The sequence below is a fragment of the Crocodylus porosus genome, unplaced genomic scaffold (genome assembly GCF_001723895.1).
Source record: "Crocodylus porosus isolate Cpor-Errol unplaced genomic scaffold, CroPor_comp1, whole genome shotgun sequence".
In the NCBI taxonomy this organism is placed as follows: Eukaryota; Metazoa; Chordata; order Crocodylia; family Crocodylidae; genus Crocodylus; species Crocodylus porosus.
In genome coordinates, this window is record NW_017728918.1 from 65,200,572 (window position 1) to 65,214,160 (window position 13,589).

General features: G+C 39.5%; 1 protein-coding gene across 1 annotated transcript in view; it reads left to right on the forward strand.

The window, feature by feature from the left end:
- Nucleotides 1–7,139, forward strand: part of TPBG (trophoblast glycoprotein) — a 68,857-nt gene extending 61,718 nt beyond the window's left edge. The window contains exon 3 of the mRNA XM_019538165.1: nt 6–7,139. Within this exon, the coding sequence (XP_019393710.1) occupies nt 6–1,010 (1,005 nt within the window). The 3' untranslated portion in view covers nt 1,011–7,139. The remainder of the gene's footprint in view (nt 1–5) is intronic.
- Nucleotides 7,140–13,589: the final 6,450 nt, after the last annotated feature.

Sequence of the window (13,589 nt, forward strand, 5' to 3'; positions counted from 1 at the left end):
CGGAGACGGCGCAGACGGTGCAGTGCGCCGGCCGCGGGCTGCGGGAGGTGCCCCGGGACCTGCCGCCCTACGTGCGCAGCCTCTCGCTGGCGGGCAACCCCCTGGGCAGCCTGCCGGCCGCCGCCTTCCCGGCCCTGCCCGAGCTGCACGACCTCAGCCTGAGCGGCTGCGAGCTGCGGGCCGTGGAGGCGGACGCCCTGGCCTCCCTGCCCAGCCTGAGGCGGCTGGACCTCGGCGGCAACCCGCTGAACTCCGTGAGCCCGCGGGCCTTCGGCAACGCCAGCAGCACCCTGCGGGAGCTCAGCCTCGCCGGCGCCCTGGCCAACCTCAGCGCCGTGGCCGCCCTGCTGCAGGGGGGCGCGCTGCCCAGCCTGGCCCACCTGGACCTGGCCAACAACGGGATGTTCTTCCTGCCCGAGGGCATCTTCTCCGCCCTGCCCAGCCTACAGCACCTGGACCTGCGCAACAACTCCCTGGTGGGCCTGCACAATGTGTCCTTCCAGGGCCTGGGCCAGCTGGAGAGCCTCAACCTCAGCGACAACTCCCTCATGCGCCTGAAGAACGCCACCCTCTCCCAGCTCCGCAGCCTGCCCAGGCTCCAGAGGATCAGCCTCAGCCGTAACCCCTGGGTCTGCGACTGTAACATCGAGGACATGGTGAACTGGCTCAAGGAGAGCAACCAGGTGGAGGGCAAGGGCTCGCTGAGCTGCTCCAACCCCGAAGGCCTGTTGAACAAGCCGCTGGTGAAGATCCGCAGCTCAGACCTGAACTGCTCCCTGCCAGTCGACATCCAGTCCCAGCTCCAGACTTCTTACGTCTTCCTAGGAATAGTCCTGGCCCTCATCGGAGCCATTTTTCTCCTGGTTTTGTATTTGAACCGAAAAGGAATCAAAAAGTGGATGCACAATATCAGGGATGCGTGTAGGGATCACATGGAGGGATATCACTACAGATACGAGATCAACGCAGACCCCAGGTTGACAAACCTCAGCTCCAACTCAGATGTCTGAGGAAGCTGTGGAAAAAGCAAGACAACGCACAATAGCTATGCATGAAATGTAGACTTAAGCTTTACCCTCATGCTTGCTCCCCCTCTCCCAGAGAAATGACAGACTTATTATTTGTGCCATGCGGGGAATATGCCCCCATGTGATGTCAAGTTCATTATTGTTTTCTGTTATCCTGAGATATTGAGCAATTGTGCATGGTGTTGGGCTGTACATAAGAAATATGCTGCTACTCCCTCTCCCCGTACCTGACTTTGGAACTTGCTATCAACCCTTGTTTGGGAAAAGAAGTTCAAAATCAAAAAGGAAAAAAGGATTTTCTTTCTTCAGATGCTCCCAGTGCACCGGAGCGTTTAGAATGCACCAATACAGATACCATTCAACAAAAGCTGCCTCAGCCTTTTTTGGGAAAAAAATGTTATACTCATCAATACTGGTTTTGTTCTTATGTATCCTAATTGTGAAGAAACAAACGCCGTATTCCATAGACTATCTACGGGTTTAACAAAGCTTCTTTTGACAAATCCCTCTGTACAAAGAAGCAAATGAGATAGTGAGCATGCACAAATACTTTATAGTTTTACATGTTAGGGGAAACTTACAACCTCAGTAAGACGCTGACTATTTTGTAAAGTTACTTTTACTGCAGTTTACATGAAAACAGAATGCTTTTTTATATAAACTGCATATACTCAGTTTCAGCTGTTAAGTTCAATAAACCTTACAGGAACTATGGCTGTGTTGAAGTTTGCTGTTTAATAGTCAAACTCTGAATACAATGCACAGAAATCTAAGAATGCGAACAGTATTATATTTTCCAAGGAGCAGTAACTGTACTATCCAATTTCAAGGGAATCTTGCTTCTGTTTTACAGATTGGAGAGATCGGAGTCCAGATTAAAGTTTTAGGGCCAGATTCACGAAAGCTATTTAGGCACCTAACCCTCCTCAGTGGGAACAGGATTTATACTCCTTTCCACAGTGGAATTTTACTGCCCAAATACCGTTTGAACCTGACCCTTATTTTCTAGTCTTACTTATTCATGTGGCAACTTGTGAAACACAGGATGAGAATCCAATTTCAACTAGTACATAATCCTCCCTCTTCTCCCTGTCCCTCAGGGCAAATGCTAGATTCTTCCTTAGTATTACAGTCAGACTACAGATCGGTGAAGTTTGCATGAAGATTCCCACACCATATTTTTCTTTTTAAATTGAGATTAGAGAGATCGAAAGCTATAGAAAGTTTTACCAACACGTTATCTTTAAAAATATGTATTTTCATAGGTTACAGCAAACCAAATGTGGCCACATCCTGAAGTCTGTGGGTTTCAAGAACCTGTGTAAATCAAGGCAGACTTTGGCACAGTAAACTAAATGTTTATTATTTACAACCCTCATGCACTATTGCAGAAGTCTCTATCCTGAGTGTTCGAGATGCTATTTAATGCTAAACTTAATTTAAAAATTGCTAATTAGTGATCCTCAAAAATTCTTGTGTACATATTCAGGCTTGAGTGAGTGTGTGTGTGTGTGTGTGTGTGTGTGTGTGTGTGAGAGAGAGAGAGAGAGAGAGTGCCATTTTTAACTATTAATCCAAAATGTAGGAAAACTCATAAAAATATCTAATATTTAAATTGATGACATGTTTTAGAGGGGTTGCAACTGAATCATATGTAGTGATCAGTAACAAACTTTTCTTATAAACATGTAGATTCTAAATGAAAAGATTTGTTCACAAACTTTCATAATTGCCTTCATATTTTAGCCCTTTGGTAGTGTACTTCAACTCTTATTTTGTTATCTGAAATGGTAGTAAATATATTACAAAATATAAACCTAGCACTTCTTGTTCTAACAGCTAAATAATTATTTTTGTCAATATCTGCTTTTGACATCAGGGTTCATGATTGTGAAGCAATTCTTAAGACAGTGGGTAAAATAATTTAAACTTAATTTGACAGTTGTCTATTTTAAATGCAAATTTTATACCTATAGTTTGTGGCATTCTTAAAAAAACTTTATGATAAGGCTAACTTTTTGTTAGTTAATATACCTGATTTCAAAGCTATCATTGATTTCTTTTATTATTTCAAATATACATCTGTACATTTAATTTTAGGAGTTATGGAAAAGGAGGTACATTCAAGGTTCTAATGTAGTGAGCTATTTTAACATTAATGTCTTTTATTCCTTCTCCTAGTTTATATTCATGAATTATATTAGGATTACAGTATAATAATGTATATGTATATATAACAAATTACTTGCCCAATGTCACTTAAATATTTTAAGAACAGTACAGTTACTGTATGAATAACTTACCATGAAACAGCGCCAACATCTTTAAAGCCCATGAGTATTTTGTAAATAGAAAAAAAATGTACAATTTATATTAGTTTGTACCATGATAGTATATGATAATTGTTATACCAGAGTTTAAAACTTGGTAGATATGCAACTTTATAGACTAAATTCAATATATATCAAGAAATCACAGGCTATTGTGAATGCAAGTTCTTGTGCTGTCTCTATTATATCTTAGTTTGTAAAGGTGCATACAGCCTGACTTGTTTGCATTCAAACTAACATGGCTAACTACCTCTTATTAGGTTTGTCACCTTCATATGCTTATGGCTAACAGCAATGAGTTCTTAACTTTGGCTGGTCAACACTCCTACAATATATCTGTTAATATTAATTAATAGTAGTACTGTAGTAACAGTGATAGCAATAGCTATCATCTAAATATGCGCATGCCAAGCTGTCTCCTGGAATGCTTAGTCTTCACTAAAACATAAGTTAAAAATTCATACTGTGAAACATCAGTCAGACATGTCTAGCTAATTCATGTTACACTACTATATGTGTATAAAATTACTCACAGGGAAGATACCTGACCATTTTAGTCATAACACATATCTAAAGACTTTAACACATCAGTGTTTATCAGTGGGCAAATATCAGTGCTGTACAGCATTTTTGTACAACTGAAAGTTGTTGCAGTAGAATTATATTACATTGGTGATACCAGCAGTAAAAATGTTTTTCATCATTTGCTTTCATGTGGATTTTTGCATATGACCACTGACCTGTTGCAGTGTTGTATTTAGCCAATATGCCTACAATTTTTTTGGCTCACAATGAACGTTTTGGTATTTTGTGGATGAATTTGATCACTAAATTCCACTTCTGTGGTGGTTGGAAATGGTCTTCTTTTCCTGCTAGGAAGTATTTCAGTGGCCACAACAGAAAGAGTTATAAAACTGCATCAGAATTTTTTTAAAGTATGTATTTAAAATACTTCAGAATAACAGGGTTATCTGAAGTGTGTTCCTGCCCTCCCCTTTACTTATCCTGTTTTGACACCAGAGGTGTTACTTGATTACTACTTCCAAAGAAGTTTAATTAGTGGTGGGGCTGTTTTATTCAACGTTTGACAACAAGTATGATAGCATGTAAAACTATAAGGTGTCTTGTGTCTATGTGTATGTATACATATGTGTGTGTGTATAAACACACACATACATACATACATATATGTAACTGAAAGTTCAAAATCAGCTAGTTGATATTCATGTTTCACAGGAAACAGCATCTACACTAAAGCAGGGGCAAAGCTTCAAAGAAGGATGACCAGGTTACCAAGGTCCTGAAAACAGTTCAATGACAATGAGCCCACTCCTCTTTAAGAGGAAAAACAGAATGGAATTAAAAGATTTGTGATATTACTCTCATAAATACGAGCAAATGTGAATTTGAGTAGTTTGTTATTGCCCAAATTCAGTGGCAGAAAAGTCCCCAAATCTTTTTATTCCTAGTCTGGTATCTGCTAGGTAGAATAACATTTTATATACTCCACAAGATAAAACCTAAACCACTACTTCTGAAACCCCATTGGGAATATTACACATCTATCCTTTAAGTCAGTCCAACTTTTAAGCGCTGATAATACTCACCAAGCAGCTGGCCAGATGAAGCCCCCTACCCAAACTAATACACAGTGGTGGACAATGATTCCACTGAAGATGTAGACACAGCAGGAGCATGTTGAAGTTCATTGCTCTGCAAGATAAAGCTCTACTTTTCTAACTATTAGAAATGTTTTCAGAGAATTTGTTACATATCTAAATGATTAGTATATTTTTCTCCCCTTCCTGTCTCCCCTTAAATACACTTGCAGAAAAGCCATGAAAATCCCATAGATTAAAAAAAAAAAAAGCCTGAATGCAACTGCATTTTGGGATTTATCATTTTCATTAATGTTAAGTTTTAACATTAAAGGGGCCCTTGTCAGAGCTGACAGGACCAGAATTTGACATGCACTCTCTCTCTTTCTCTTCAGCAGCTGAGTGTTCATCAGCAACCTTCAATCATTCTGTGAGAATATGATGAAGAAAATAACATTTGGTAAGAAAACATTTCAGTTTCAAGCTTCAAAATAATTTTTATATACTGTGAGGGGAGGTTCAAAGGAAAGTTATTTTTAAAACTATGAAAAAGCCCATAAGAATGTCCTGTTTTTAATTTCTCAACTATGATCAGAACACAGTTGATAATGGGGTCAATCAATACTTGTATTTGTTGGAGATCCCATGACTTTTTATATTAAGGATATACACATAATTTATTTGTCTAATAGCAACATGATTGTACAAAACAAATGGAGCCCCTTCCTGTAATATTTTAATTCGGGCATTTCAAATATTATATTTGGTGGGGCATAACTATTTTTTTTAGTTAATGTATACAGCATCAAAAAGTAAAGTGATACTTTACAAATGGATTTTTTATATATACCGATGGGTATATATTTATTCAGTGCTCTTTTAGATGCTAGGTCTTTGCAATTATCAGAGAGCAAATTTGGTGTTTCTAACAGTATTATGAGCATGAGCTAGTCAAAGACATGCATTAATTTTAGTTAGACTATATCTATACATGTTCATGGGAGCACATTACTGGTATAGGAATATTTTTATAGCATACTAGCAAAGTGCTTTTGGTGTGAATTTACCAATACATACTAGCAGATCTGTACTTTGTACCAGGTTGGTGCCCACTTCTCACCCATCTGCCCATCTTGAGAGAAATAAGCTGCACTGCCCATCTAAGTGCAGTACCTAAACTAGGGACTTCTGCCAGAACATTGATGTTGCTGAAGGATCATACGTTTTCACACTGAACAAATACTTCTTTGCTAGGTACACTTAGCCTTAGATTAGGCCTTATATCTCCAATGTAATCCTAAATCAAAATTATAAAAAGAGAAACCAGTAAACAAATATAACTTATTTTAACAAATACATTTATATTTTAACACTTTAAAATTTGCAATTATTTTCAGTTTTCAAAGCATTCACAGGACAGCATTTTCTCTCTTGTATGGCCCAGCATGACGGCATGCTAGTGAAATAATGTGACATTTTTGAGTTTGTACATTTTTAAAAAATTATATATGAAGGGAATGTCTTGCATCTAAAAAACAGTAATGAACTTTAATAGATATTGTGATAAAAGATTGACAAAGTTACTCTAGTATGTTTGATTATTGTCGGAGTTTCATGCATGCAAGAGATTTGTAAAGTTATTAGATCTGGGGTACTGACACTATAATGATTCTTCAGCAAAGCCAGAATAACAAAGCCAAAATACCATGTCCATCAGATTGCAAATAGATGTGTGCTTGCTCTCTTGATTTAAGTACTTCAAATCTTCCTAGGCAATGTTACAGTGTGGTTTTAAAGACGAAATATTTTTTCTTTGCAGTACATATTGGTTACTGTGGTGCAAATTTACATTAACAACTGCTGATAAAAGCAATTTCTACATAGATTGAATAAATGCATTTTAAAATTAAATTAAGCAAGTGATGTACTGGCTTGTATCCTCATAATTCCTCTTGTTTTGAGTGTAATTTGATAGTTTTATATTTCTAACTTTGAATATATTTACTACTTACTTTTTCAAATTAAGAGTCAATTTTAACATTATTTAAAATGGATTTTTAGGTTTTTACTTAGATCAAAAATCTGTATTTTAAAGTTTGCCACTATATGAATGAATCATGGTGATGTGTAGCATTTGCTCCTTTATTATGACAAACTATTAAAGAAAGAGCTTTTCTGAGTTACTTGCACAGACTTACCTATCCCTAAAAAAATGTATTAAGGAAAACTATTTCATTTAAGAATCCTTTTCTGTGGGAGCATTCTGAACATGACAAAGTAGAATTTCAGAGTAAAGGCTGGTGTTTCCTTGCAAAAGTTTGAGGTCTTTGTTTTGGTCTTTGTTAAAATAAATTGTCACAAATATATACCCAAATATATTGTTGGTCTTTGCCTGGACTTCACTTTTTAATTGTTTTGCCACATTCTTGGCTGCCACTAAACAGACATGTTTAACTGTAAATCCATTGGATTGGTCTTTTTTAGAGTTTTTAAACTTGGGTTATGGTCACTTAACTGGAATTAGCTAACAGCCTAGCGGGCTGATCCCACACAGCATCAGGCCTGGCTTGGCCAACACTGTGTACTGGATCAGGCCCACAGACCGAATCTGGCCTGTGACCAGACCTGGCACCGGGTGCCAAAAAGATTGAGTGCCACTGCTATTAGTACAATAAAATAGTTTAATTTAATATTAGTGAAATTAAGAATTAGCCAATCAAACTGAGCAAAGCAACAAAAAAAATAGCAAGGTAGTAAACAGATGCCCATGCTGATGTAATTTTGGGGCACTTGAAACTGAGCAGCGTAAGCCAGCTTTAAGTAACAACCAAGAAGAAAGAATGGGAAAAGGACTGGTATAGGTGCATAACTCCAGGAGACGATTCATGACTGTGAATCCTAATTGGAAACAGGTTGGTCTCTACACCTCAGAAAGACATCCAGGTCCTGAAAACACACCCATCTTGGCATTTCCTATTGACCAAATTAGGCAGCTGCTGACCTAGCATGTATGCTTCCTTGGATCCTGCTCTTAAGCACATAAGTCTCTCTGTGGATTTCAGGTGCCAACTTCAGGCAGTATGTAGGGTCTTGTTATGCTTTATGATTAGGATGTTTATATCTTCTGTGACTTGCACTGCTTGGACTTGCTGCTAGAACAAGAGCAAGCAGGAGCGTGGCTAGGAGCTGCCAAGCTCCCTCTGCTCCATAGGCGATGCGTAGGGGGTGCATGGGGTACACGTGTACCCTCTGAGAGTGAGCTTAGGCAACGGGCAGGGGGAGCAGGCAGAGCGCTGGTGCCCCCCGAGAAGTGCCGCTGGCACTTCCAGGCATGCTGCCGGCACTTCCAGGCTCTGCAATTGGCTGCAGGGGGACCCTTTGCTACCGACGCCCACATCTCTGCCTGCAGGCAGTCGCCATGCCCCCCCCAGCCACAGGAAGCATGCATCACCTATGCCCTGCCTACATCTTACCCTCCCCACCTCTCACAGCTCATTCCCCAGCCCCTCCCCCCATTTCCCTCCCTAGCTTCCAGGGCTTACTCCCTGCCACCACGTGGGGCTCTTCCCTAGATCACAGTTCCTTGCTCACCTGCAGCTGCAGGCATTGTCGCAGGGACGGGAAACTCCTGTCCAGCTCCAGGGGCTGTGCGGACATTGAGCTCAGCCCAGAGAGTGGCAGTGTGCAGGTGGGTTCTCCCTCCCTACCTGCTTCCCAGCTGGTGGAAAACACCTTGGGGGGAAGCATACAGGGTGGGTGAACCCACCTGTTGCTGCCATTTTCCTGGGCTGACCCCAGTCTCTGGGTGTTTCCCACCAGCAGGAAGCAGGCAGGGAGGGAGAATCTGCCCATCTACTACCACCACCACTGCTCTCTGGGCTGAGGCTAGCCACACTTCAGCCCTGGAGTGGTACGGGAGCTTCCCTTGTTCCCAGGACAGGGATGGCAGCTGCAGCTGGGTGGGGAGTTGGGAGCTGTGAAAGAGCCCTGGAGGGCATGGGGAGGAGAGGATAAATGTAAGCCAGAAATGAGAATGAAGGCGGAGGGGCAGGCATGGGAGGGGATGGAGTGCAGAGGGAAGGGGGTAGAGGGAAATGTTTACTTTGGAGCTCTCCCAGCTGCGGGCTGTCAGTTCAGGACAGTTATGTTCTGGAGGATGAGTCATCCACACGGGGATGGAGCGGGGAGCAGTGCGTCCTAGGATTCTGGAGAATTGCTTCCAACTCAAACTGGTTTTGTGGAACAGTCTAATTTACTACAACACGAGCTACCTAAGACAAGCTAAAAATAATCCTCACCTGAAGAGAATTCTCCCTGAGATGCATAGAGCCCACTTGGCTTATCTTACCCTGCCATAACCTGAAGACACTCCCATCTTAAGAGACTTAAAATATGGGAAAGGTAAGATGTCACAAAACCCTTAAGCTTTGTGTCCTGCACCTCCTGAATACCCACAGCTGTCCTGACGTCATGAGGAGCTGCTGGTGTTCAGTGGCCAAGAATTTCAAAAGTGCCAAACTTTTAAAGAAGCTTGACTCTCTAAAACTCCTGAACACTCACCTTATGTAATTCATCTTCTTTAAGAGGCCTTAAGCTAAGCACCCAAATATGACACTAATCACGTTCCACAGTCTTTGCCAACACCCCTAAAGTTCAAGGTTGTAGTGTTTCTGTCTTGGTGCAGGAAAACTGATAAACAGTCCATATCTGGAGACAGTATTGCAAATCTTTGTGTCTGAAAGGCTTGGAGAGAGGCTTACTTCTCCACTCCCTCTTTTGTTCCCTCCCCACATTTAGCTTTTTCCGTCACTTCTGCCAGATGGAGCATCCTTCCTGCAGTTCTTGCTTTGCTTATCTTCTATTTTCTTAATGTTCTTTTATCCCCTCACATTTCTCACCATCTTTGGTTTTGACTGCTTTGTATAATTAGGCAATCAAGGATGCACTTTGTATGAAAGCAGCAATACAGAAAATAAAATACTATTACCTGCTTTTTATTAACCAAATTATTTAAGATGGTTGAGTCTACTGTTAGACTTTTAGAGTTTCTCTTTGGCATTTCCTGTTTTCATGTCTGCACCTTTTTCTCAGTTTTCAGGCATACCAGAAACATGGGAGATAGGACAGTGGGACTTTTGGAACCAGATCTCAGATTGTGGGAGTGGAAGGCTTTGGTCTGAGGAAGCAATTTGGTAAACACAACTTTCCTTCCCTGAAGCTGGAGTTAGTCTTCACATTTTTATTTTCATTGCAGAAATGATACTCAACCTTACTTTAAAATCAGACTTAATTAAAATGCTTCAGTCAAAGTACCTCTTCTTTAGCCACGTTTTGAGAGAAAAGTGCCTGTTCCTACCCCCAGATGGGGATCAGGGCTGTGAATGGCAAGGCATCTTCCAATGCCAGTGGTGTCCATTGTACTAAGTGTAAGTCCTGCTGCATAAGTAAGCCACTAAAAGGGCCATATAGGCTACATTAAAAGTGGCCTTCCACTAACAAGAAAGGATTTTAGTGCCTGTAGCAGGCATTTATTATCTACTGAGAAAAGAAGAGTAGAAGGGATTTAAGAAAACATAAGCCCAGCACAAACCAGAACTACTGAAAAAGTACGATGGCTGAAAAAACTAAGGAACCAGTGTGCAAAAAATTGGAACAAGCAAAAAATTGAGATAATAAAGCGTTGTAATAGAGTGCAGTATTGAAATACTTTTCTTTTCTTTTTTTGTGTAGAGGTGGAGAAATTGAACTTTGTACTTCTGGAGTTTGCTTTTAAGTAAGATAGCTACTTAACAGTTCTCTTGTTTTGAACTTACACAAAATACCATTATTTCTCCTCTCTTCCCAGCCCCATTCAGCTTGGTGTATCTAGACTATCTGTAGAGCATTTGTATTGGTTTGGGGCACACTTTCAATATCTTGGGATAATTCTATTATATTACTTTTATGTAAGGACATTCATAGCTGAATATTTCCAGAAAATAATCTACAGTGCTTAAGTATTAACTGTGAAGAAAAATGACTGGCATAATTTATCTGTAAATAAAAACAATGTTGTTACATCATTGCTCTAAATTAGAATTTACAGGGAACAGATGTCTTTCAGTGAGCATGAGTGTAAATTCAGCAGGGTTTCTAATTTAGTCCAGCAAATGATGACATAGAAATTTATTGCAAACACAGGGATGACTGGCTCTGCATAATAGTTATGAAGATTATGCCTTCCCCACAAAGCAGTACAAGATGTTTTCTTTCCTAAGTTTCCAGGGAGACAGTCACAATCCAGCAGGGGTTACTGTTGTTCTGAATAAAGCTCTTCAGAATTTTGTAGTTTTAGCAATTTTTATGATCACAAATCATGAGGACAGAATATATCTCATACAATGGGATTTGAAAAATGAGCTGAAGTACCATTCACTGACTTGACCTATTTTTTTTTAATTCACAACCTTGTAGGAGACAAACTTAGACTGGATGATTCTGATACATCTACTCAGCCAGAATCATTATCTTAACCTCAGGCACAAACTCAGCCATTATTTGAATATTAAATCCCTACAAGAAAATTTACAAAAAGTTCTAAGAGGTAGCAGTTACTATCCCTTCACATATTTATGTATAGTATCTGCAACGCTGCAACATATTTAAGGCAAAATAGATGTCTATACTGTAAAAATGCCCAGACTCATGTGTTTTTGTTGTTCTTTGAAAAAGTGAAGATGGGCAAGAGTAACTTGAATTAACAGACAATAAAATCTTGAGTGTCTCCCACAGAAAATCATCATAGTAACTACAGACTTTATTGATGAAATTAAAAATTCCAAACATGCAAATATATATGCTCCAGTTTCCGTTTTAAGATCGTAAACAGAGATTTATAGAGAATTCGTCATTTACAGTGTACAAGAAGGTCTTTATTACATCATCGTGGTTATGCACAAAATGAGACAGGACTAAAAATCTAGGCAATTGCAATTCTTCTTGTACTCACTGGAAAATTAAGTGAAAGTTTAAGAATTCAAGTTCGACAAGGATGCAATTTCTTACAAAAAAATTCAGTCTATTGAGTTTATTCTCTGGTGTTTGATTTTGCTTGAATCACAGCTAATACATGAAATATTTAATAAACTTAACAGTCAATACCAGACTTCTTTACCTGTTCTATTCTGTATAGTTTTCTTTTTATCTTGTAGTCATCACCATTGTGTCTGAATGCTTTCCAATAGAGTATTAAGTGATGTGACCCATGTCTGTCATGTTTGTCCTCTCGTCCTCTCCCCAGGGGAAGAAACATAAATTGAATGTTTTGTTTTGGATGTTTTTATGCTGTCTTGCCATGTTGTTTTGTGTTTGTTAGAGAAGCAAGATCAAAGAAGGTTGGAGAGGACTTAGTCCTTAACTCCGCATAAGGCTTCATCCTATACGCTTTGGCATCCCCCAACAAGAAAGCATTCTTTTATCTATAAAAGTTCTCCTCTAGCCCTACAGAAAAAAAGGACCAGACAATTTTATTTAAGGTTCTGCAGTTTAGCTGTTTCTCCTGTTAGACACTGGTCTTTCAAAAATATACATTAGCTTTCAAAGATAGCCTTGTCTCCTTTTGCAAAACAAGAGGAAATAAACTGTGCACATATTTAGAAGTACAGTAAAGTCTGCTGGAAGCTTCAGGACTCTTCTTGTAAATTTCTGAAGCCATGATGACAGGATATGCATGTGGGATACCTGCAGGAGGGGCTTAATGGTGAAAACAGCACTGTCCTAGCATAACTTATCTTTGCTTCAGCTTATGAACTACATCCACCTTCACAAGATCTACAGAGGATCTAGAGATCCATGGTGAATCAAACCCATTTTCCATGTGGTAGTGTCCCCCTTTCCATGAGTAGATCTTGAAATAGCAATGATTAGCCTTTCAGTGCAGTTAAAACTGCACTGAAGAATGAAGGTTTGGCTTTCAGATGCATTGCTTTGGCTGCCATTACAACTGAAAGGTTAAAAGGATACTCTCTTTTTTTCTCCATAATCCCATTTCACACAGCACAGACTTTAGCTTCAGGAGACAAAAAACATATACACACATACACCCAAAGTCCCCCCCTGCCATGTGTTAAGGGGTGGACATGACCACTATACTTAGAAATTAGGGCTAAGATTTGTCTCTTACTCAAGCTTTTATAAGATATTTTTCACAGCAAGATTTTTCTCCTATATTAAAATATGCTCTGGTACATCCATCTTAGATAAGGAAATAACGAGGCAATTAGTAAATTGTTAAGTATTTATTGTACTACTGTTTATCATTTGAAGAAGGAAAGATATTATAGGATAATAGGTGCTAAAATTACTCAGTTAAGTCATGTTTTACAAGTTGTACATTCTAAAGCATTTAAATGAAAACCTATCCTGGATGGATACTTTTATCATAAAACACTACCCTGCCTCCACTTTATTGTGTTTTCAGCAATAAGACATTGTCAGTATTTTGACAATTTTCCTCTCACTTTGACAAAGTATCTCCACTAGCATATGTGTTTTAGAAAATAAAGAGTGGAGGACTGAGAAGCTATTTGTGCATATTTTCATAGGAACAAAGACCATTATATTTGTTACTAAGCAGGGAGACTAAACAGTTTTGT